General features: G+C 40.8%; 2 protein-coding genes across 8 annotated transcripts in view; one reads left to right on the top strand and one right to left on the bottom strand.

Annotated features, from left to right (window-relative positions):
• The window catches only part of celf4 (CUGBP, Elav-like family member 4), a 111,680-nt gene extending 107,190 nt beyond the window's left edge, over positions 1-4,490 (top strand). For all 6 annotated transcript variants that reach the window (XM_072662040.1, XM_072662037.1, XM_072662036.1 and 3 more), the window contains exon 14: positions 98-4,490. The gene's annotated coding sequence lies outside the window, so the exon portion shown is untranslated. The remainder of the gene's footprint in view (positions 1-97) is intronic.
• Positions 4,491-5,323: 833 nt separating this feature from the next.
• On the bottom strand, positions 5,324-26,617 carry kiaa1328 (KIAA1328 ortholog). Of its 2 annotated transcripts, none has more exons than XM_072661733.1 (11): positions 26,545-26,617; positions 24,517-24,552; positions 24,050-24,279; positions 22,707-22,807; positions 22,361-22,476; positions 16,366-16,490; positions 14,981-15,549; positions 14,749-14,844; positions 14,369-14,487; positions 14,156-14,276; positions 5,324-5,809 (listed from the first exon to the last, which is right to left on the bottom strand). In XM_072661733.1, exons 1-11 carry the CDS (start codon positions 26,597-26,599, stop codon positions 5,581-5,583), a joined length of 1,797 nt encoding a protein of 598 aa, XP_072517834.1. In that variant the 5' UTR covers positions 26,600-26,617; the 3' UTR covers positions 5,324-5,580. The 2 variants fall into 2 exon arrangements, with proteins under 2 accessions (XP_072517834.1, XP_072517835.1); XM_072661734.1 differs by having other exon boundaries at positions 24,517-24,546; positions 26,545-26,605.
• Between the last annotated feature and the right edge of the window lie 179 nt (positions 26,618-26,796).

Raw genomic sequence — 26,796 nt, 5'->3', positions numbered from 1 at the left:
GTTCTGCTCAATAACCGCTGCATCTTAAAAGTTTCTCATCTCCGACGGCCAAAGAATACGTGATCGATTTACGCTGCTTTTATGTTTCTCTTTGTAGGTTTTGTAGAGTTGGGACACATGCTGACAACATGAATAACGCTAACGAAACACAAAAGAAACTCAAAAAGGACAAAAGGGACGGCACGGCTGGGTCGGACGAGCGGGGATAAGCGTGTCGGACATGTGAGGAGGGCGTGGGCGCATGACACACCGCCACTGTGAAGCTCAGTGGATCTTTAGGACCTCATTGGACACTCAGGAGAGCCGCCGCCGCGTTCCACAACCATATCGGACTATCGGACCGAGTCTCCACAGCCTGCCTGATTATAGGAGTCCTTCTCATATAGAACCACATGGAAGATCATACCGGACAAAAAATACACGTCCATAAAAGACCAACCAAGTATCAACAACAAAAAATGGACAATTTAAGCCTTTTGGAAGAGCCTCAGAAGAAACTGACTCTAAGAACAAGGCATTAAAAGGAAAAAAAAATAACTTTTGAAACCAAGAACTTTTAAGGGGGGGGGGATCACGTAATAAGGGACTCGTCTTTGAGGAAACTTTTTAAAAGAACTGTTTTGGAGGAACAACGAAAAAAACACCACTAACAACAAACTTTTTGGACGAGAAAAACTTTTGGAAGGATGTGACACTTCAGGACACAGCTTGCTGTGGTTGGGGGGATGGCCATCTTTAACTCGGAGTGCCTGTCCGTTTCCGGGGGGACAGCTGCCACAAAGAGCCGCAGCTGCAGTCCCCCTGGGAGGCTTATCTGTCATTCCTTAGTTGTGTAGGGACCAAAAGACCAAACCTTTTTAATGATAATGATGAAAAAAAAATGCTAGCTGTAATATACTCAGACCACTGCATCTCTTTTGCTGTGCCAATCAGTTTAAAGAGCTGCAATTTACAAAAAGAAACGACTACAAAAAAGAAAAAAAAAATCAGAGATATGTATAAGTAGAATATATATATGAATATGTATAAATGCATACATATAGATTGCTGATATGCTTTTGAATACTGGCAAAACTATTTCAGATGGCCCACGGAGGTCGCTCACTTCGCTAGTTTACAATTATTTGAGATGAGGAGGAAAAAAAACTAACAAAACAAACAAAAAATCTTTATGATTTTTTTTTTCGCCTTCTCATTTCGTCCGCGGTAGGGTGAAGGGTGCATGGGGAAGGGTTGTTCCGTATCACAGCCTTACCTTTTCTAATCTCGCCATCCTGACCTTGTAGTTAAGAAACAACCATGGAAAAATGGTTGGAGCTATACAAACCTGTTTATATTTACCTTACATATAATACGTATATGTATTGCAAAACTTTCGAGGACTATGTATTCATATATGTGCACACGACCAAGCGTGTATGTATATGTATATGGATACATACCATATTAATCCCAAACTCATATATGTATTTATATGCATATATTTTCTATGTGTGTATATATAGAACCAGCTATTCAATACGTAGAACTGTAATTTCTTTTGTAGATTTTAGCTGGAGTTTGAACTGCTCTGCTTGGACTTAACCGATGGGGAAAAGTCTCATATCTGGCAGCTCCCGAACTGCAGGCATTCCTCTTTCTGAAGAAGAAAAAAAAAAAACCTACACAAAACATATATGCCAACAAAACACACATACACCTACACACAACACATACTTACACGCACACACTCCAGACCTACATACGCAAACGAGTGTGCGACTATCAACAGATGTGTGTGTATATATATATGTGCATAATTATGCTGACAAAAAATGCAAAGAGCCTCCTCTCCTCCGAGAGCTTCTTCAAGAAATCAGGCTTAAGAGAATCAGGATCATTTCCATGGAAGATAAGACAGAACTCTGTGTGTTATCTTCAACATATTTGCCTCTCCGCCCTCTGGTGTACTCTGAAAACATACTATAGACCCCACACCAATACACACACACACACACACACACACACACACACACACACGCGCTCCACTCGAAGCGACAGACGGCTTTAACTTGGGCACTTCCGATTCCCTCTGGGGTTTCGTTGCATGTAGCGCCGGGGTCGACCGTGAGGCTCAGGTGTGCCTCGTCACCTGGCGCCTCAGACATCAGCACTGTGCTCTGAACACTGCTAGCCGCCATTCATTACGATGATGTCAAAAACTCGCAGAGGCACTGCTCTTTTTTTCGAGGATAAAAAAAAAAAAGAATAAATAAATAATAATAAAAAAAACCTTACAGCTACTGCAAGTAAGCCTTCAAAATATCCGTCGACATAAGACATCTGTAAAGCTGACAGCGCTCCGCCATCTGCTCCGGTGTACCCGCTCTCAACCCGAGGGAGATTTTGCTTAGGGTTCCGATTAAGTGGGCATTATGTACATGTTTTGCAAAAGGTATCGTTTGAATCTACATCTACAGTGTGTTTACAAGTGCTGCTCGAAGAGCTCAAATGTATTTTGCTAGGATAGTTTTTGCTTGGTATTAGGGCTAAGGTCGGGGGTTTGAGTTTTGAATTTCTAGATTATTGCTATTTAGAAGGTTAAAAAAAAAAAAAAAAAAGAAGGAAAGAAATAATACGCCTTTATGATTTTTCTTAGGTCATGCTTTGCATTGAACTGCTGTACTATACAGATGATAATATTGTAAATAGTGAATTCCGGAAACTGGTTGAAATCACTTCACGACTACAGTGAAGTGTCTGTACAGTGGCAATAGGGGAAATCAAAACACGCTTCATTTTCCGGAAGGACTCCAGATAAGTAACCCCTTAAACTCCTTTTACCTGCAGACAGGCTCCAAGAATGTCGCATTCCGCGCTCTCGACCTCTCCGATACATACTCATTCAGGTACGCCAAGAAAGCTCGCTATGACTCGATACAGCTGGATTACGGACACATACCTTGCTTTTGTCTCTGCACGTCTTCTCTCATTGCGCCTCACGTTCCATGGACAAGGCCTTCACCTCCTCTTTGCTCTCCTCCTCCTCCTCCTCCTCTTCGTTCCTCTCGCCCTGTCGGTCTAGCTCGTCTTTCCCCGTCCATATCTGTCCTTCCGTTATCATCCTTCATGCGACGTTTCAGCTACAATTGTTTACATGATCTGAAAAATGTATGGTTGACAAACTACCAAGAAACAGAGCAGAAGTTTTATTATATATATAAATATATACATAAACTAATGAATATACTGTAAATGTTTTTTTCTTCTTTTTTCTTTTCTTCTTATTTTTGGCTCTGTATATAGGTTTGCATATTTTATAGGACTTTTACTTCTATCTATCTACAAGGACTGGATGATTATAAAACTTTAAATCTTATGTTATGATAAAAAGGGTTCAACAATGCAATCTGGTGATGATTTATACCAGGTGAACTGCAGTAGTCATTAGCATGGTTAGTAAGTGTGGCCCGCTGGTAGACATTGAGGAGGGCATCGAAGTCAATTGAGGAAAAAAAACAAATAATAATATATATGAACATGTATCATAAACTGAAGTGCTGCCAACATGCTTATTTATTTTGTCTATTTATTAATTTATTTATTTATTCAAAATGAAAATGGGTTTGATTCTTTTCACAATGTATCAACATGTCTTTGCTTTTGTCCCCCTCCCCAGTATGTATTTTTGAGTCCACATATTTTTGTTCGTTTGTTTGTTTTTCTGCTTTTTGGTTATTAATTATGATCCACGGAGTATGTGTTCGTCATTTCAAATGAAGCCATTTTTAAATATCTATTTTTTTACATGTTTTATATTGTGGGACACAATGGAACAATGCTATTGGCAGAGTCAGGGTCTACAACCAATCTCTTCACGAGAATGTAGAACACGCTCACGACTGATGTTGCATTTCTGCTGTTCGAACCATTGAATCGTCTGCTGTTTCCGATCATCCCGCTGTTCCACAGGTTTTGCTGATCTGAGATCTCTCCCTCTCTCTCTCAACACACCCACACACCCACACACACACACATATATATAATTCCACAGTTCCCATGGAAAAAACTGCACTAATCCATCGGTCATCTCAGCCACTCAAACTGCAGAGCCATTCCTCATCAGACTTACAACTATTTCCAAACAACGGTCTGAAGTACAAGGGAGAAGCAACAGGAGGCCACAAAGGTGTAAACGGTTTTTAAAAAAGGGGGGGGGAAGGGAAAGGGGGAAGAAGAAGAAGAAGAAAAAAAAAGAAAAAAAAAGAAAAAGACATTTTGAGCACAGTCGAGGGTGCTGGGTGTCATGTGTGGATTATTGCCAAGTCTATCACATTGAGAGAGAGAGCTATTAGCGGTCAGAGTGCTTTAACTGCTCCTGCCCCGTACCTCTCAACTGCGCATTTCTCTGCTCCCTGGACTCTCGTTTTGTAATTTTACTGAATGATGCGTCTCAGCTTAGCCCGATAATAAAGCACAGTCTAGAATAAACCAGCGTTATGCCTCCCCAATTTCCTGCTGTGTCTTAATACAAGCCTTTTTTATGTGTTGTTTGTTTTTTTTATATCTCTGTTCTTTTTATGGGTTGGTGGCTCTACTGATGTAGACAATAGCAACGTCAAACGGTGGAACCACACAAGTGCAATTTGCGTTACTCTACATCACACAAACTTTCTTCACCAAATGTTGAAATCAAAATAAACTTTCAAAGGCTCAAACAGCCCACCGGAGCTAGGGTTTTTCCCCCACAATAACTGGGAATAGTGTGAATCTTCATGCCTCTGTGAAGTTTCATGGCTCTCAATTCTTTTTTACGGTCCTCAAATAAGGAGAGCCTGTACCAGCTGTGTTGAACACATGCAAAACACAAAAAAATTAAATAAAAAGACTGATCTGATAAAAACATAATAAAAATATTGGTTAGTGGCCAAATGTGAAGATATTTCCCAGCACATTGATTTACCACCTGGTAGCTGACTTTAGCCAATTCCGCTACTAGGTGGGAATAAACCCGGAGAAAACTCACATGGACACAGGAAGAACACACCAAACCCCTCACAGACAGTGAGCAGCATGAGGATCAAACCCACAAGCCTAGGCCCCTGGGCAGAGCAGCATATATAATATAATACAGCTATATTAAGATATGACATACGTACACTTGCATGCGTATTTCAAAAATTGTATAAATGTGGTTCAAACATTGATCGTTATTTAGATATAATGGAATATAATTAACGTGTAAATATACCTTGGATTACAAAAACTTGTATATTAAATAATTATGGAGAATGAAATGAATAAATATATGTTTTATTACATAAAAAAACATATGTAAACCATACAAAAACAAGTAGTAAACTCACAAAAGCCATGATTACTTTGGCAAAGCTTAAAAATTAAGACACTTACAAAGGCATCATAAAACCAATTTAAGAGCAACGATAGAAAGAGGCATTAGAAGCAGAGGAATGATTAGAAAGCACTGAGGCGTATTTGTGCCCTGTGGCTAGCTGTAAAGCAAGGACTAAGCTGCATGTACAGAATTAACAGCCTTACTGAGCTCTCGTCAAAGTTGTGGTGAGTCACTGTGCTCTCCTTTCAGCATATGAAGAAAATGTCTTCCAGAATCTGACTCTCCTCCAAGTCCTGCTGTGACGGCTGGGAATGGCCTGGGGGGGAAAGCAGGGACCTGTGAGGGGGCCCGACAGCACTGAGAGGTTGCCGAAGGCCAGTGAAATTCCTGTGGACATCGGGGCTGATTCTGCTCCTCTCTGGGTTGGCAACGGGGCTGAAAATGTCCAACAGCTCAATCAAAGAGGAGTCCAATCTGCAAGAGGACAGAAGGATGAGTCAGCAAAACAGCACACTTACACCCACGCTCAACTCCAGAATACCTGTATATTGGCAATTTCTACTGTACAGCATATAGTTCTAATAAATCCAAATGAAAAGGGGGGGCGCAGAACATGTATAAGGTCTTCTGTTCCTTAGAAGGAAAAGAGGTCAGATAGAATAGATAAATAAAAGAATAAATATACAAAGATTGAGCTAACAGAAATTCCACCCCTCAGTCTGGGAGCGTGATAAATTATTCAACAAGAGCAAAGTCAGAAGAGTGTTTCAGTTATAAAGCGTGAATTCTTCGAGAACGCTCCTCTGATGTTGTTAACATAATGCTCGGTTTGTTTTAAGCAGCGTCAATTTGCATCCAGACATAAAAGTGTGCGCGCGTGCGATTATGAACAACGTGAGCTGCTGTCAAAACCAAAAGAGACGTCACATCTTCTGTGCGCCTCATAGATCAGTCACATTTTTTGATAGTGACAGCATGCATGGTTGTCATTTCACACTCTGAGCTTTAAACTACGGTCAATAATGCCCTGTGTCTGTTTACACAATAGAAAAGGCACAATTTTAATTAGATGCTCTAAATACATTTATTTTTTAATGACAGATCAATAGTTTTCTGACTTACTTTAGTCTGGACAGAACCGTAACCCAGACACTTTAAGAAACTGTGCTTCACTGGCATTCTCCATCACTGCACTTAAAGAAACCCTGATTCTTAATACATGTACACCTCATAATGGTGCACATGACCAATACTCTTTCGAATATCATGTAGAAATAAAGCCAAATACCTTACTTATCTTCAGAAATAGATAGAATACCTCATTAGGAAGTTGGTATTTTGTTGGCATACAATGTTATTTGTGATAGCACACAACCCTGAGTGTTGTACTGGTTTTAAACAGTTTTTAGAAAATAAGAGAAACTAAATCAATTAAAGAAGCCCTGAATTTCACACTGAATTTGCTAATATGCTAATGATGTCAATAGCTTACGCCAAAAAGTAGTTCCACAACCAGGAATGTCATAAACTACGTTTTTTTTCACCCCTGATACGATCAGAGTCTCTTAATACTGATTCAATTCAATCTAGAAATAATTTCTAGAACTAATACAGCTCCACAAGCTGCTAATACACAATAGTAAATACCAGTAAAACCACTGTATTTAGTAATAGATTCTAAAATCAGACTAAATTCTAATCTCATTTACTTTGTTTGTGAGAAACTTTTTGGACAACAGTTCTTGAAATGTACACAGTGTAACTGCAACAGTATTTAAGGTGGAATGGAGAGTTAGAATTAGAACCAACTATAGCTTTTGTTTTGGCTACTAACTGGTAGCGTTAACCAAAACTTATCAGTTCAAATAAAAACTTAAACGTGTTAAGACTTCAGTTTCGTAACACCCTTTTAGTAGACTTTAAGGTCATCATAAATGGCATAGAGTGCTTCATGGACTCCCTACCATTAACCAACAACCTTTAATTTCTGCTAAGAGGAAACTACTCTGTCCTACAGCTCATATGTCCAAATAAAAAAATAAAATAAAATAATACACAATAAGCACACCTGGCATTGGGCATGGTGCCGATGGGTTCATGTTTATCTGCTCCAGGGAGTCCTATTCTATTGACAATAATACTCTGCAGAGACTAGACAAGCTGTGTGTGTGCATGCCAATAATGGGTGCAACTTAAAGTAGCTGAATGCATTCATTAGAAGGGGTGTCTACAAACATTTGGACATGTGTATATTTTATTTCGCGACAATCGCAAGAATAAACACATTCTAAAAAACATCCAAAAACAGATCTCGGGTGCTAATCGCTTTTTTTTTCTCGCCCTCTTTTTTGTGTCACTTCACATAAGCTTTCCTAGGATTTTTCTGGAAGCCAAAGGAGCTGCATCTCAGAGCTAGTGACTCATGTTAAAATCACAGCTGTTTTGTCATGAACTTTTAATGCTTTTCACACTTAAAAGTACTGCACCCCACATCTTTAACGCAAACAAGTCCATTAAAAGTCAGTCATATACAAAGAGCTTCTGCAAGCTCCTATTTAAACACGTTAAAAAGTCATTAAAGCATGTGTTGTTGGGCAAGAATAGAGAATATAAATGCAGAAATTCTCACAGACATAAAATGAAGAATGACAGGCTGACATATGCATGAAAGCAAGATCTATTCAATATCCACATTAACCTTTTTTTTCTATAAATGGATTGCTGAGTTCAAGCTCACACATTATAAAGCCAACAATATAAAGCCAACATTCTTTCACACATCTACGGGAACATATAGAGTGAGACTGTACAAGTGAGTGCAGAAAGAGAAGGGGGATGGTTGATAGGGTGGGACTTTGGCCATGCTCCCTCTCGAAATGTGAGAATTTGCATTTTTATTTGTTGATTTATTTAACGGACAGGCCTCTCAAACAGCCATCCATCAACAGACGACACTGCCGGTATGAATAATGCATCGCTTACCGGCGGTCACAATCTATAACAAGGCGAGGGGGGTATAGTTTGGGCAAGGGGGGAGGGGGCGGGGGCTCGAAGTAGGAGGAAATTGCTGGAGAGAATGCTAATGTCTGGCGCAGTCATATCTACCAAACACTTTGCACAAGGTTCACTGGAAAGTGACCATGGGACATTAATATCACTTAAGGGAAGAAGGCCTCCTCGCTAATCCAGAGCCTTCCTCGGTCTGCCCATCGGAGAGGTCACAGATACAAGACGACGACAGGCAAACGGTGCGCCCACCAAAAACCTCGGGTTCAGAGGAGAAGGGAAGAGGTTCTGAGGGAGTCTCAGGCTCTGCTTCAGTAAAGCCAAACAAAAGACTGTTTATCAGCTTCCTCTTCCTCAGAGCCCAGTTATTTTACCACTCTCATTAAAAATGTCCGTCACGCTCGAGTGCTCCTTTCATTTGCAGGCCAAACAGTAATATAAAAATCCTAAACTGGCAAATGCTGACAAACCGCATGTCAATTTCCTCCCAATCAATAGCAGGCAAAAGGAAGGAGGGGTGCGTGAAGCCCATCGGCAGGAGAACTCTCATTACTCACTGACTCCATCAAAACCACACTCAATCTTTTTACTAAGATACAAAATTATAAATGACTTTTTTTCCCCCGTGAAAAGGGCCCACGAGTGGTGGAGTTCAACGGCACGCAAAAGGTTGCTGCTACAGTTGGAAAACAGGATGGACGGCGCTCGATAGACTTAGTGTTTTGGCAGCTGCTGTGAATAAAAATAAGGAAGCTGTAGAGTTCCATTCGAACGGCTGCATTATTCATCTACAACAAAACTTTTACACTTTTTGGACACAACGGACAACACTGATCCATCCAACTTGGAGTGGCTTTCAGTTCCAGAGGCTGCTAATGCTACAACACAAAACAAAATAATTGAGTCAGCTTTGAGCTGTGTGGAGGTGAGCTCGACCACTGAGACCCAAAGGCCAGTGGTGCAGTCAGCCAGGTGCAGCCAAGAAGTCTACAAGAACAGTACAAAACAGCAAAGACACCAAAGTTCCTCACTCATTATAGATGGCAATGTATCTTTTCCAATACAGATCACCGCCTAACACTATCACTCATCCAAGCACAGAGCGTGGAGGTGTTCAATTCCATCAGCAGCAGCTCACCTGATTTACCATCATTAAGCACAGATTTACAAAACCTAGCTGGAGGAGAACTCTACAAAGGACTCCATGAGGAGAACTTTGGAGATGTTTTAAATTGATGGAAAACCACCATGACGTTTGACCATGATAGTTATTTGTATTTATTCTAATATCAGTGTTTTACTGAATTAATAAAAACACTGAATGTTAAATTCTACATTTTGCCGGTGCATAAACATTTGCACAGTATTGTATATAGCCAACCTAATAAAAAAGTGTACAGAGCATACCTGTGTAAAATCAGACTATATATATACTGTGTGGATCATTTAGACAGCTGTGTTAATGTTAACATGTGGCTACTGTCGTCACACGACCTACTTTACATTGGCTTAGGTGAGGTTTTAAGCATTTGTTTGGTTGACTTCTTTAAAAAAACAACAACTGAGTTTTAGCTGCTATTAGTCAGATACCAGTACTGGGGATGCGGTCATCTCTACATTCTTAAAAATAAAGGTGCTAAAAAGGGGTCTTTGAATGATACCATAGAAAAACCATATTTGGTTCCAAAAAGAAGAGACGCATGTGTGAAGAACCGTTATGGATCTTCTATGGAATAGTTACATTTATGACATTTATCAGATCATCTTGTATCGAGTGTCTTCACATGTTAAGCAGTGGCTCTTTTGCTAGTATGGATCACACCCTGGGAGGCTGCTGGGGAGGTGAACTCAGAGGACTTTTGGCCCGGAATTCAGGGCAACTTTGTGGTAGGTGCGTGAAGTCAAGCCCCCCTGTAACTGAGGTGAGTCATGAAGAAGAAGCGAGGAAACGGTGTGGAGGTAGGTGCAAAGCTGTTCGTCTCGAAGGCGAAGCGAGAGGGAATGGTGTACATAGGGCTGGGGATTTCGTCCCATATCGTCCACTTCTGGTATAGTGTAGTCTTCTTGCTTGGGCAGGGAACTAAACCACAGTGTGCCACATGGAAGGTAGTTGTTCCTCAATATGTTAGGACAACCCTTAAATCATCAGTGTGAGTAATGCTCTGGACAACTATGGAATAGGTCATGGAGACTACTGACTCAGATAGGTCTAAAGGAAGTGTTGGTGCCTCTGGTGACAGTGGAGCGAGTTGCAGCGAGAGGATTCTGAGTAGTTAACTCAAACCTGAGGGAGTCTGGCAACCTGTCTGGATTCCACCAAGGTCCTGCCTCTCAAAAAACAAAAGCCGTTGAAATCAGAAGTTTCATTGATTTTCCTCAAATCAGATTCACCATTGAATAATGAAGGGGAAAAAAAAAGGAAAAAAAAGGGATGGAGGACTACAATAAAATATTTATCGTGCACACATAAGCAAACTTTCTGCAGAGCTTGTTAGCTTAAACAGTGGCATGTCAGTGTGCTTTAGATCTCAATCAGGATTAGGCTACCAAAGAAACCTCCCACCATAGTCAAATATGGGTCTGGGCTGATGGAAAAGTGAGGGGATAGAAATTATAATTATCAGCCATGTCCATCTATTCCCATTCTAGGTTGCGGAATGTTTCCACATCTGAAATGGGGTTTCAGTTTCTGTTTTTATTCCAGTTCTGGGACTCGGCATACAACACACTCCTCCTCAGTCTCTCAGATACATTTCATTACAATAAAACCAGAATTTGAAAGTGAAACAACCTCTCAAAATCCAAGGATCCTGCTGATCATTAACAAAGGCATCTCTGCCAGGGTAGTCAATAGTCCTCTGCATTTCCCACTTTCAGAGATAAATGCGGAGCACAGACGACAATGAGAAATCCCAGCCCTGTCAGATCTTTCCTTCTCCGAATATACCATCCATATAAATCACGGCCATATGCAAACTAGGCTAATTCATTTAGCTTCAGCAAAGCCTGAGCTCGGTTATCAAAGCAAAGAGATGGGACTGTATTAATGCAAAATATTCACAATACATTTCGCCCCAAAGAAAAAGGCAATTAGTTTTCAAGACAGTATATTCGTTCTGGAATCATAAAATAGCAAGAATTCTTTACAAATGACTTACAAATATTCTGCATTTTGGAGCGGACAGCATACTAAGCGAGACATACTTGGGCTCACACAGAGGGGGTGGAAAAAGACATGCTGTCACATTAATTACCTTTCCACGTTAAAGGGAAACGGTAATGAATTTCCTTCCCTTTCTCAGAGTGTGTCTCGCGCTAGCGGTCAGTGATTCATTCTCTGCCTCTCTCTTTCTCATTAAGTGGGGGGAGGCTGTGCGTTCCCGGCCCGGGCTGGAGAACTCTGTTCAATTACACCTGCTGCTGAGGCCTGCTACGCCAGCTAATGGGACTCAGCTTGGCTCCTGTCAGCCTCAGCGCTAGCCGGCAAAAATCTTCATTTAGTTCATCAAACAGCGCCTGCATCACACTCAGAGCAGTCTCTCCTTGCCTGTTTTTTTTTTTTTTTTTTTTTTTTTTTAAGGGGGGGGGGGTCGTCTTCTTTTTCTTTTTCACCCATACAGTACATCACTTCCCCAACTCCCTCTGTTCTTTTCACATGCATAAAAAAGGTCTGTCATAGACGTAATATTTCCCAAAACGCAATTAAAACACACGCTTACCGCTCTGCAGTGGGAAGGACCCCCGCTGTGTTGTTCAGCCAGAATAGCTGTCTTTTTTTCCCCCCTCTTTTCACTCACTCCAAAATTGAGCTTGTTAAATTGTATTTATTCGCATGGGTCTTTCACTGGATTTGTTAAGTACTGCTTCTGTCAAGCACTAGATTTTGCACATCGAAATAACAACCTCTCCACTGCTGAATGGTCCTTGAGTGACCAAACTGTCAAGAGCACAAATTAAATGTATTGCTCATGCAAAGCCACTTTCCCCTCTTCACAACCAGTCGCACCACCACCATTCGTGGAAGAATATGAACGAGAACCTTGGATGTTTTTATCCATCAGAACACAATAAGGAGGATGTGTAAAACATTAGTCAATTTTTAACATTTAATTAGATATCATAATTAATCAGATTAAACTTGTTCCACTATGATATTCTGCTTTGTGAGAAAAGTGAATTGACAGCTTGTCTTTTTCTCTTATTCATTCATTTACACCAGATTATCAGACAAAAGATTATCAGTAAAGAATGGTGACTGACTGATAAATGTCATTGCATGTTTAGTTCTGCAGATTCTAGAAGTATTAAAACTTGCTCAGACAATAAATGAATGATGAATCAGAATTGAAGTAATCTTAGTAAGTAAATAATTGTGAAAAGAAGCTCACGGTTTGTGAATGTGAAAAGATGCTCAAGTAATTTTGATTAAAAAAAAAAAAAGAAAAAGAAAAAGAAAAAAAGAAATCGTCCCAAGCTCATTTGTAATTACTGCCTGCCTTGTAGGCGGGTTATTATTGAGACAAATGTTACAACACAACAGTCTGCAGTTACATTCCCCTCCAATTTGTCAATACACCAAATACGAAGTAACTAAGAAACAATTGACAAGAGCCTAAAAATTATTTATATTCATGGTCAATCTAAATTATTTCTATGTCAAAAGATTAGACAGAGGAACAAGAAGTGGTATAATTAGATATTACACTATACCAAATCTAAAGGAAACTGGTTGATTAATCTGATTTTCATCCAGTTAGTATCCACATTTTTGTTAGCTTGTTAATGTGTTAAAATGAACAAAATAAACATATAAAAACTAGCGTTTTATAAGTCAAATAACATTTCGCCTATTCAAATTCTTATTATTATGAGTTGCTCAATTACCAAAGAACTCTTATGTAGCTGTCAGCTTTTTAATTTAACCTAAAGGTTGTTTTATGCATTTCCTGAATAAAGACAATGATGGAGACAACAAAGATCAATACCTTATTCAAAAATATATTTTCCTGTCAAATTTTTAAAATCAAGAATGTGCAAAGTAGCAGCAATAAGTATAATTTTTCAGATTAGCAAAAAAAGAAAAAAAAAGTGAGGCGACAATGTTTAGCTTTTAGGTTTAAATTATTTTGTTACTGCTTCATTTGTATAAGTGACTTATTTTGACATGGTCTGTTTGTATTAGGGACTTTGATTTTGGCACTGTTAGCTTTTGAGCGGAGCCATTGCCTCACACAAACTGGACACAGCTTGTGACACATGAACGTTTACAGACCGTAACGGTTTAACTCACCCATTTCATTCATGTGACGGACAGCTGTACGTTTTCACTACAGCTCTGCTTCCAGATTGAGTGAAATATCACTGTAAAAAGTAACAGTGGCAGTAATACTGTATCCCATGCTTATGGTTAAACCTCTGTGTTTAATCCATGGTTCGTTTGCATTCTGAACTGTACCTAGTTAACTCAAGAACCACACGACGTTGCCAACTAATTTAGTTGTTGATTTTAGTCGACCAAGTCGATTAGTCGTGTGCTCCTAATAAAAACAAATGGACCCTGAAAGCAACATTCTATAGCAAATTGTACCTTAGAACAGCTGCAAAATCATTTTGTTGGTACACTGACTGTAAGAGGGAGAATGAAGTCTCGGTCATTGTCACTACACTACAGGGAATGCTGCTACTGCAACTTAACTGACTACAACCTGGTAACTGAGCAGACCTGCTCTTTTAGCCCTGTCAGTCTCCTTCAGCATTCTTAACGTCAGGGCATTTCTGTAAGGGGCCTTTAATGCAAGGGCAAGTCTAACTTACCTGGAGGCCTTGGGAGTTTTAGGAATGGTTACAGGCAACGCCAGGGGTGAATCAGCCTTTTTGAAACTCTGGGAATGCACAGGAGAAGTGGCCATATCCTTCTTGGCAATCGCAGGGAGTTCTTCAGAGGAAAATATGTTTTAATGATAATAAGCAAACATTCATATGAATAATAGTGTTTACCAACTACGCAAACACATGCATACATCTTACCACATGAAAGTATTGGCACAGGAGGTTGAATATTCCCATTGCATGTCTGTGGTAGAGCATCATTTAAAGGCTGCCTGACACCTCCCTGCAAGACTTGTAGACCTCCCTCTTTTCTTGCACTGTAGGATCAAACAGAGACCGAGAAAGAAAGATAGAACACTGTTTTTAGAGAAGATAGCCTAGTGGTACACAAGCTCCCTGCTGCACATGCATTCCCTGAAATAATTACTGGAGCTGCACCTGAATATAGTGGTGTCATTTTCCAAAGCATTATACAAAAGTTAACTTTTTCTAAATGGAGTATATAAAAAAAAAAATTCAATAAAATAAAAAATAAAAAAAAAAAAAAACTCTTTAGAGAGAGCAACTTTAGACTTTACCTGAGTGGATCAACAATGACCGTGGGTTGAACATCTTCATTTAACCGAATTCCATTAAAGGACTGCTCCAATTCTGTTGCAGCTGCTTGCTGGAACCTAACAAAAGAGAGAATGTTCTGGTACATCACCAAAGAAAGGCTTGTAAACAGTTAGGGATATAATAGACGTTGAGCAATATAGCCTTCCTTGTTCAAAATGCAGGCAGGATTGTCAGCTAACTAATTTGCCATACTTGCTGTAGTTGAGACGGGACTGGCGAAGCTCCTGGTTCTGTTTTAGCAATCTCTCTTCTTGTTGAGCAAGTTGAGCCTGCAGTCTCTCCCTTTCCAGCTCCAGCTGCTTCTTCTGATGCAGCAAACGCTGGCGCTTCTCAGCCCAGTCCTCCCTGCCAAGGGGGGTGACTGTCCCACTGAGATCCACACTGGCCCTGTTTCTATTCTCCACTCCCAAGCCATGGCATGAGCCTCTAGGCTCTGTAGTACCACGTGATCCCACAGCAGTGTTGACCAACTGCTCCCTTTTTGAGTGCCTGTCAGGTCCAGGTTCACTCCATGCTCCTTCTGGACACTTGCGGGCGCCTACTGTGTTCCCATCATGGCCAATGCCGTCTCGCTCACTACAAGAGGAGGGCACGGATGGAGGTCCACTACACAACTCTCCTGAAAGGTGAGCACAACCCACTGACCCTCTTCTCCCAGCCTTACTTCCAGAAGATGGAAGATCCAAGTAAGAGCCATCCAGAGCAGCCCCCATCCCTCCCCCACCCCGCGGTCTGCTGAGAGCTTTCTCACTGCTGGCCATCTGTGAAGAGAGGAGGGAGAGTGACAGTGAAGTGCTGACTGTATAATAATGCAGCATGAAAACACTCACAAAAGCCGTCTCCACTAAAACGGAGCCAGTAAGAATGATGTGGATGGATTCTCTACCAGTAAAATGCAATAACCCAAGGTCACCCAAACAAGAGATAAACACTAAGGGCAAAGAGGGAAGTGTCCGCCTCCAAGAGGACTGAAGTGGGCTGCTGACTAATTCAGGAGGAGGTCGTGGAGCATGCAAACATGCATTACTCACAGCCAAGGTTTCAGAAAGGACAAACCCTTTTTTTCCCTTTACTACATCACTGTAAGAAAGCAGAAGGTCAACCGGGTCTGTGGCTTAACTAATGCAAGTGGCACTGGGCCCAGCTCTAGACTTGCTGTTTACATTTTAATGAGTTGTTATGATGAGCCATTGTATCATTTCCCAATGGTGAGCTGTATCTTATTATGTGCATCCTAATTGTGTACTTACAGCAACACTTTTTGGCAATTTACATCTGGCAGCTGTTCTTTGTATTGTGTCCAAATTTCACGATGAATGGACCAACAGATATGCTCCAAAATAAAATATTTTTTTACACTGATTGAAAGTTAAGAAGTTAAGAAGAAATTTTTTCCCTGTAAAGTTGCTGAGACCCAAGGTTTCTGCATACTGATGACAATTTGTTGTGCATGCAACCAACTCTGCCATACTGATTAGGTTACGAAAAACTATACACTGACGGGAAAACTTTCATTAGATGGCAGAACATTTCAGGTATGTGCATGTTGTTCGCGTTTACACAAGCATAGAGCTTACCTTGCAGTGAGAGCGAGACTGATTAAGCTGGGCGATGGACTTGTTGAGTTTCTCCTGCTGCTGGGAGAGGTACTGCTGATAAAGTCCCAGCAGCTCCTGGCACTCCCTGTACTGCTGCTGCAAGCCTGGAACAGGGGTCAAGGGGCAACACACACTGAATAACTCCACTACTGTGTCCACTTAAGACTAAAACCACTCTGCTCTCCAGCCAGACAAACCAATCCGTTTTTCTCCACTGTGGTGTTGCCCACCAAGTGCTGAGCAGGCGAGAAGAGCGAGTAGAGTACACCGTGCAAATACAAAGAAGGGAGCAGCACACTAAAATGGAATTTCTGAGCTGATGTGATAACCAACAATTAATAATTTATGGTAGCTAATACGGATTCATCAAAAATTGAGTTCTGTACACTACATGTCCATAGGTTTGTGGATGCCCTTTCTAAGGAATGCATTAAGCTACTTTTACGTTACACCCATTGCACAGAGCTTGTCTAGGGACTGCCAATAAAATAGAACACCCTGGAGCAGATTACCATGAACCTGTTGGCCCCATGCCCAATGGCTAGCGAGGAATAAATCCCCTAGCATTAAGTTGTGAAGAAGTGGAGCCGTTTTCTCTAAATTGATGGATGGTACTCCATTCAAAACTTTTGGGATGAGTTGAGGAGTGGGGTGGGGGAATCAACACCCTAACCTCACAAAAACTGCTGAATGCCATCAAATGCACATAGCTAAATCTAGTAAGGATTTTAATGTGGCATCCTTTATTGGTATGGCATTGATACTCTTGCCTAGATGGAAAATTGAACCACTAATCTTCTGAATAAGAAGCAGAACATTATCCACTAAGCTATCAATTTGTGTTTGTTTCTAAGAAGGAACATTTCAACCACAAGTTCTATTGGCATCGGGGAGTTACAATCAGCTGTTATTTTAATACTGACTCAAAATAATAATAATAATAAAAATAATAATAATAATAAGGCATGCACCAACTTAGGATATCCTATATATTTTTATGTACATATCCACAATATGTACATAAAACATATACATGCATAAATACTTATCAAATCTAATATTTATAAAAAAAAATTGGATTAAAGCAGTAAATATTAAATGGAACTATAATATTTATTTCTAAATAACTGGAGTAAAATGCAAATATAAAAAATGCTTGTAATACTCTTTTGGAGCACAATAAACACAAGCCTTAAACATCAGTCAACTCTAAATATCTGTCCACACACAATCCACAGCAGCTGATCTATAGCGTGAAAAAAGCAAGATCGAATTTCCCATAAAGGTGGTCTGGCCTGTCAGAAAATAAAATATCAGTAACCCTATATGTTAAGCTCAGTGCTCTTTCACAAGAAAGAAAAAGACAGATTATTAGAAGACCACAGCACGTAGCCTACATTTTCACACGATGGATGGGAAAAGTTAAGAGATATTCCCACAAGGACTCTATTGCAGCAGTGCCCCGGAGGTACAAAACCACATCAGTGACTCAGGGAGGCCGCTAGTCCAATCAGACACCTATTATGGCTTCTGGCATCAAAACATCTATGACTGAGTTGGAGCAGTCGGCACCTGAAGTCATGTTTGTGACTTTGCGAAAAAGTGCAGACAGTGAGGAAAAAGAGTGGAGAGACAGAAGCACTGCTGGGGGAAGATAGCAGTTTCTTCAGAGCAAAGGCTTCACAGACTCCTCCATCTGGGTCTGGCTGGCCAAGCTGGGGCACAGTGCCAAACTCAGAGACAGGGAGCTGGCAAACACATTGCAGCGGCTAGAACAGAACTGATCTGGAGCAGAACCACCGCCACGCCGGGTGGGCCGGCTAATGACAGCATGACGTAGCCAGCTCAGCGTCTCTTTTTCTCTCCCTCACCCATCCACATGCGCACACACAAACAAAGGCAGGACCTCGGCTACTTTTAAGGTTTTATAAGCTTTGAGCACTCTTTCAGCCAACTTCATAAAACACACAAGACCGGAAACACACCTACATGTTGCTGGAAATCAGATAGGTAAGGTAGCTATGGCCAGATCAGAGATCGGGTGTCTGTGATAGATTGATATTAGTAGAAAACCCAGGATTGTTTAGATTCTGATTCTGTTAAATCAGAATCTGGGTTCCGAACAGCAGAGTCGCTCAATGTCTTCAAACGCAGACTGAAAACCCAGCTCTTCTGAGAATACTTGGGCAATTAATAGAGTATTATGGTCTCCATTTCGACTTGTGTTTAATAGTGTCTAAGCTAAGAGGCATTTTTGAATTCTTAGTCTATTTAAACTAGCTGAAGATATTCTTGATTAAATGGTGAAGCACTTTTGTGAGTCTTTGTAAGTCATGGACTTAACATTGTTAGCTCCCACTAGCAATAGAAATGCTCCCGACACTAGGAGAGCATGGACATAACATGTCTCCTCTGACACAAGCGAAGCCTCCGCCTCTTTGTGAACTACCACCAATGCGTCAGGCATCGCCGGGCAGTCCACATGCTCAGAGGTAAGAGCCAGGTCCCCAGCTCTGCCACACCAGCTAACAGAAGCATGTGCTGACAAACATCGCTTTGAGGGGAAAAAGAGCGTCATCTACCCATCCACCCACCAACCATCTACTTACCCTCACGGCCACCTGTGCGCTCTCTGACTCTGGCCGCTAAAGGCAAAGTGGCATTGGCTTGGGATTCGAACTCACAACCCTTGGGGCATAGTGTTAGCGTAATAGACTACTGAACCACTCAGGGCCCCAAAAATGAGCTTTAAAAAAAATAAAAAAATAAACAAATCTGATCAGTATCGACCAATAGCAAAAAAGATAATTCCTTTAATCTTTAAAGCCCATATTTTAACTGCAGCATTACACAGTTTTCATAAGCTGCTTCACCAAAGTTACACATGCAGTAAGCAGCGTGCCGACCCTGTAGTAGAAACGGTAGGTGCCATTTTTCATAGTACAATCAGTAATGCTGACCACCTCATCCCAGAAGTGCTGAATGGAGCACCATACTTTTAGAGAACACTTTTTCCACTGCTGCACAGCTCAATCCAGGGGGGGGGGGTGCCTCTAGCCCTCTGGCATTAGGCAGGGTGCCAATAGGTCCATGTTTATCTGCTCCAGAGAGTCAAGCTGTGTGTGCACGCGTCTGCACATCTGTGTCAGCAACGTGTGTAACTTAATGTGGCTGAAGGCGCCAATTAGAAGGGGTGTCCATAAACATTTGGACACCTAGCATACAGTCAAACCAATAGACGAGGAACTGGTCAGAATGGACTCTTCTCAGTTCAATACGAGTACAGTGTGTTTGGCAAGCGTTCACAGCTCACTGATACGGCGCGTCACACACAGGCATCTCCCTGCGTGCTGACGAGAAGCGTCCGATACTTCGATAGGCAGGCAGGCCGTAAACACACACATTAATACATTAACAGGAGGATGCGCAGGAAACGCTCAGCAACTGGTAATCTGGAGCGACTGGAGCGCGACTGATAAGATTCTCTCCCGCGTCCCACCATACCGGCACCTCTGCTGGCTGTGCGCCAATCGGAGCTAGCTTCACGGGTCCTACATCAGGAAAGAAAAGCTGGAGCGATGGCTTCTCCTCCCTCGTCCAAAAATACACAAAATCAGAGTTTGCATTCGATATTTCAGACAGCCGCTGTCAACATGATTCACTCCCCTGTCAGCCTGCACAGAAATGAAATAATGAAATCCTCCTCAAGGTGGAACAAAATCTTGCTGAAGAGAATATTTTAACAGCCGGTGCTCGGTGCCAAGTAGGCCCTAGTCTGTGTGTGTGTGTGTGCTTGTGTGTGGGGGGGCTGTGATGTAAATCAATAGGAGGACAGTTTACATAGCTGTTCTTTGCATTAAAGAAAACATAAGGGTTTCTGCTTTTTTAATATTATGATATTACACTTAATGTGGAAATTGGCTTAGGTGTGCTTTGTCCGGTTAGAAGATGTGGAAAAGCAATTACTCATGAGTAAGATTTAGCGTTGTTGGATTTGTGATGAAAAACTAATTCATGAATTCTTGGCCTGCCAAAGAACAAGATGATCAACAAACTCATAACTAGGCAAACAAACTGTTACAAGAGTGGTTTTACTACTGCCATCCATCAATGCTATTCAAAACGCTTCTACCCCAACTTGAGGAAGATTAATGATATTGATGAATGCATTCAATTTCCCCTTTGTGTCTTCTATAGTGCTTGATGTAATTTTTTATTTTTTTTCCGAGGAACAAAGTTAAGCGCCGTTCTCTGTAATGGAATCTACTGCTCAGAGATGTGGCACTGAATGCCAAAGAGAGACTTGATAAAATTCTAATTTCATTCTATACAAGAGCTTCAAATTTCATCTCGCAGTACAGAATTTAATGATTTTTTCCCCCCTCCCCTCTCGCTCTATCCAAAGCATGGAGATATCCCCCTGATAACTGTGGTCTTGGCAGATGAGATAGAGCTGATTGTTTGGGAGATTATTCTACACAAGTCTCCTTAAGTGAGTTTGCCTTTCGCCTCCCCTTAACCTTTTAGAGCAGTCTGAAAAGCCAGTGTCTCTGCGGTGCCTTTAGAGTGCCAATCTCCTCGGGGGGCTTTCGCAGAGTTTGTCTTAGAATAAAATCTCTTTTTAATGGAGTTTAGAAGTTTAGCGCAAATGCCAGGACTTGGAGCTAAAGTGCATTTAATTGCGTTGTGCACTCCTAATTCCTCAGCTCTGGTGCCAATTGTGCAATTTAGGAGCTGGTGATTACTCTTCATATTTCGTGGCCCTGGGCTAAACTAAGGGTTCACCACATTCTTTGACCCGTGTCAAAGCACAAAACAGCAGCAAAGGTGCCAAAGGGGGCGAGTATGAACTTTAAGAGGCTTATGGTGTTAAATGATCTTAATTTAAATGATGGTTAAATGACAGGCTGGCATAGAAAGGGAGCTTGACTATGTGATCCATGCCAGTGTTTTTAATTTCACAGAGCTAAAAAGCAGAAAGCAAAAACCAAAGCTAAGCCTGGTCCTGAAGCACAATTCCACACACTAAGCACTGAAATTTATATAGCCTACAAAAAAAGACCACATTTCCAACATCTTATGCATAAAAACCCAAATGCAAACGAGGGCCAAATCTTTGTTATAGACGTATGCCCAGGTTCGAGTACCAGGTCTGCGGGCCCCTTTATAAAATACCATGCCAACACAAGGTAAATCACCTTCTCTTAACCACGGATAGGGTTCAACTGGGTTTGCGTTCCCATCAGGTACTTAAAATGTAATACCAGCAGGACAAAAAGGATTTTTTTTCTTTGCTTAAACAACACTGCCCCCTGCAGTAAAGTCATAAGTATTACACCAATGCAACGAGACTGTGAGAACGGGAGAAAACAACTAACCCTGCTCCAAGAATGTGACAATGCACAGATAGAAACTGCGGCAAGTGCCGCAGACACTGCTGACCCAGACAAGCGCCTCTTCCCCCCATCCCCCCCCCCAAAAAAAAAAAAAACGCCTACCCGGATTACTCACCCAATCAGCAACAATTAGGGTTGCTGTGACTTGTACATTTGAAAGAAATGCAGGGGTCAATTTAATTTCATTCCACTCAAGAGATGAAAATCACAATTCATATTTCATCCATATACATTTTATGTGCTGCTTTTACCGGAAAATTAAATTCATCTCCTGTATTGGAATTGAACGGACCCCTGTCTGCCAACTGAAATTGTGCCATTGTGATTCAGACAGCTTTTGCTGGCCTCAACCGTAATAGATATCAGTGTAAGTATGCATGCCAGTGAAGAAAGACCATTAGAATGACGTCCATCTAGACAGACTTGGTTACAACTATTCTAATTTAATGGCTGCAATTTAGCAAAACTAATCAAGTTTCACAGGAGTCAAATTACCCAAAACACAGTGTTTTGCCGTGCATACTTTAAATAGTTATGCAAATGTATTCAAACGCGTCTCAAAGAGAAACAAAGGATACTTTCTCTTTCCTGTACAATGAGTCGGTTCTGCTGCTCTAGCTGTTGGATCTTTTTCTCAAACGTCTCTTGTTCATCTCGGAGTCTCTGCACAGACTCCTCTTTCTCTTCACTCACTCTGCAAATTGGAGATGCCAAAATTAGGGCAGATACCAGTAAAGACTCTTATGTTTAGGGTTTATTTAATAAAGTATAAATAGTGTAGATATAGTGTAAATACAGCATTTCAAATCAGACATGATGGAACCTGGAACTTAACCAGCTGAGGAAAAATAAACCTAAAAATAAGCCTAAAACATGAGGAAACATGTATATATTTGGGAGCACCAATCCAGAAAAGGATTATACCTGGCCAGTTCCTCAATCAAGTTAGCAATGCGCCGCTTGTCTTCTGGGCAGAGGTCCTTAAGTGAAGCCTTGCTTCTGGCTTGGGGTGTGTGAGACAGTGTCTGAACACAAGAAAAATACAACACACTGTTGCTATATAAGAAGAAGCATGATAAACATACAACTATTTTGGTAATATTACCATTTATAATTTACATCATCTGGCTGAGCCACTTTTCAGAGTGAATTACATTTGAATCAAGTGACCCAGGTAGGTGAATGTAGATTGAGTCTTGCCCAAAAACTCTGTATATTGGTGTATATTGGTATATTGGTGGGCTTGCCCGACCAGGGAACTGAACCCCAGTCTTACACAAGGAGAGCAAGGTTACTTCCTCCCAAGGTTTCTTCCTCCAGCTCTGAGTTTTTCCTTGCCACTGTCGCCGCTGGCTTGCTCACTGGGGTCTTTGATCCATCATGTCTTACATTATTTTCTTCTTTTTTCTTTGTCTCTATCTTTTATTAATCACTATTTATGTAAAGCTGCTTTGTGACGACATCAGTTGTAAAAAGCGTTATACAAATAAATCTGACTTGACTTGACTACTAGGGATGAACCAATCCGATATTAGGAACAGAAATCGGTCCCGATATTAACAATATTAGCTGGATCGGGTATAGATTTAGACCGATCCATGGAACTGATCCTTTTACTTTAATTTGTTGGTGTGAGACTGCACTAAACCTTTACATGTTTGCAATTACTGCTTGTATGTTTGGCCAAGTTACTTATTTATTTTCAGGTTCAGCTGCTACATTTTATTTTGAATTAATGTTTACACTAAATAAAAATAAGATTGATTACTGTTTGTGTGTTTAACAAAGTGTAGCTACTTATTTTTGTTTTTTTTGGCTGATGCATTTTATTTATTTTAATATATTTATTTAATATATATTTAATCTATTTTTATTTTATATATATATATATATATATATATATATATATATATATATATATATATATATTTTTTTTTTTTTTTTATATACAAGATGTCTGATTCCTTTTTTATTTTGAATTTGAATGCTGTGTTAAGGTCCTGCACAATTTTTATTATTTTAGTGGCAAATAAATACCTATTCAGTACATTTGCATCTATGTGCTAATTGCAGTTAGTAAAGTAATGTTTAAAGTAATGCATATTGACCGATATGCAAAGTTTATGTATCGTATCGAAACTGAAAAAGACGAATTGTGCATCCCTAGTACTTACCCATTACACTACACCAACATCTCATGAACTTTGTTCCTCATAAAATCAAGTACATCTGGGAATGTGTGAGCAACAAAGCAAACCTATTCTTACCTGGACCACAGGCTGTTCTGACACTTGGGCAGGAGTTTTGGATTTGGCAGAAAAAGCAGAGGTCCTCTGTAATGGGTCCTTAGGCACAGTTTTATCTGCAGAGAGCAGTGGCACTGGCAGGCATGACTTCGTCCCACACTTCCTTGCACTGTCTAGGGCAGCTCTACCTTTAACCTTTCCTTCATTACCACTTACAGTCACAGACTTTAGTCCCATCTTTTTGTTCATTCCTGAAAGCAGAGCCAAGGGAAAGGTTTGCTGTGAAATTGGAGACTTGCTACAATATTTTTTTTCCTCACAATGCATATGCAACAATGGATGTGTAGATGTCTACAGAACAGTACAAATAAACATATAACATAATAATAAGTAAAAGCAAAGGTTAAAATCTCTTGAATGTTAACATCAGTGATAAACCAATATTGTCAATCTGTGATTTGGGCATTTTGTGTTACATGACACCATACCTGGAACAAACACCACAGACTGATCTTCATCTGATGCTTAGCAAGTTAAGTAAATAAGGTGATTCCTGTAAGGTGCTGAGGACAAGACAACCATATTCATCATTTGCGCCTTTAAATTATCCATGCCGTGAACACACATACACACCAGTGAAACACACACATCGTGGATAGTGAGCACACATGCCCGGAACGGTGGGCAGCCATTGCTGTGGCGCCCAGGGAGCAGAGAGGGTGAATGGCCTTGCAACAGTGGCAGCTTGCCGAGCCTGGGTATCGAACCCACAACCCTGTTATCAACAACCTCCAGTGAGCCACCACCACCCCAGGTTTCATTTACATTTACATTTACGGCATTTAGCAGAAGCTCTTATCCAGAGCGACTTACAAAAGTGCTTTGCTATTTACCCAAGAAAAACCTCAGCTAGTTTGAAAAGGCTAAAATTCAAAGATACATTTAAGTTTAGACTCTACTAAACACAAGTCAATAAAGGACCACTCTGCTATTGGCCCAAGTCCTCTCAGAAGAGGAGGGTCTTCAGTCTGGGTTTGAAGACAGCGAGCGTTGGACTCTGCTGTTCGGACACCCAGGGGATGCTCGTTCCACCACTTCGGTGCCAGGACAGAGAGAAGCCTGGACGCTTGTCTTCCGAGGATTTTGAGGGATGGCGGGTCGAGCCGAGCCGTGCTTGAAGCTGGAAGGTCTCTTGGTGCGGATCGGCTTTTGACCACTGCCATCAAGTACGGAGGGGCTGGCTGGTCCAGTCTTGGCTTTGTAGGCCAGCGTCAGGGTTTTGAATCTGATGCGGGCAGCAGCTACAGGAAGCCAGTGAAGAGAACAGCAGCAGTGGAGTCACATGGCTGGTTTCAACCGTGTGGATGGCACACATACAGATAAATGTATAGTCTTTTGCCCTGCTTTTGCTTTTGCATGATAATCTACAACTGAAATGTATGTTTAAGTAATAATGTATGTTTAAGAAATAACACATTTCCAGGAAGCTGAGAAGAGAAACGTGTCCTTAAAAAACTGAAAGACTGGGGGGTGGTCCTTTCTAAGACATTTAACTTAGTTGTTTAACTGAATTAAACGCAAATATAAATATCGTACTCTTAACTCTTATTTGACTATGGCATCTTGTGAGAGGAGGTATTAGGAAATATATATATATATTTTTTTAAATATACAAGATGTCTGATTCCTTTTTTATTTTGAATTTGAAGGCTGTGTTAAGGTCCTGAACAATTTTGTATTATTTTAGTGGCAAATAAATACCTATTCAGTACATTTGCATCTATGTGCTAATTGCAGTTAGTAAAGTAATGTTTAAAGTAATGCATATTGACCGATATGCAAAGTTTATGTGTCACATCTCACACTCTTAACTCTTATTTGACTATGGCATCTTGTGAGAGGAGGTATTAGGAAAAGCAGTAACTAATCCTCAACTTTTCAACACAGCATTTTGTCTAGTTAAGTTATCTAAGTACACAAGGTTAAACCAATAAGGTACTAAGGATATGTCTTGTTTCCACTGTTTAGCTACAGATACATGCTATTTTCCCCTTTTACTCATGGTAATATATAAATAAAATGTATGTAAACAAATGCTGAAGAAAGGTTAACTTTCCAGAAGGCTGTGAAGAAAGAAACTGATAAAAACAAGGAGTGAAAATGGAAAATTAGCTTGAAATGTTTGTAACTGTTGCCATTTAATGATTTAATGACATGTACAGTTGACTAAATTTAACGAATTAATGCAAATATATCATATTTGATCTGATTATGGCAGAAATCAGTGACTGTCCTTCTTGCCTGGGAGCTAACCTGGCTAACTAATAGCTACTTAGCCAATGTTCAGCCTGGCAACCTCGCCTGAGCGAGGACTAGTCGCACTACTTAGCTAGTGCTAGCTAACGATTTAATAACTACAGAAAAGTACCCAGCCCTCAAACGGAACGAATCCTAACAAATCACGCAACCAGAGAAACAGACAAGACGATTAAACGTTAAATAACGGGAAAGGATACTGTCATTAATCCAATAAATCCCGGCGCCGTTTCTGCCCTCAGCAACAGCCGCCATACTGAAACAACCGCCACTGCCAGATGCGCCGGCAAAGCCCCGCCTCCTTTTCAACGTTCACCGTTGTGATTTGCTGATCCTCCTCTCGTCACGCCCTTAGCATTGCACTATTGGCCAAGCGCGCCGTCCTTCATTGTCATCAACCAATAGAAATCCAACATTCGTTTGTTTTGGTGACGGCGAGCCTGATGCAGCCC

This window comes from Salminus brasiliensis, chromosome 18 (genome assembly GCF_030463535.1).
Source record: "Salminus brasiliensis chromosome 18, fSalBra1.hap2, whole genome shotgun sequence".
NCBI lineage: Eukaryota > Metazoa > Chordata > Actinopteri > Characiformes > Bryconidae > Salminus > Salminus brasiliensis.
The sequence above is the reverse complement of the archived record's forward strand: the minus strand, read 5'-3'. Positions and strand labels throughout refer to the sequence as shown.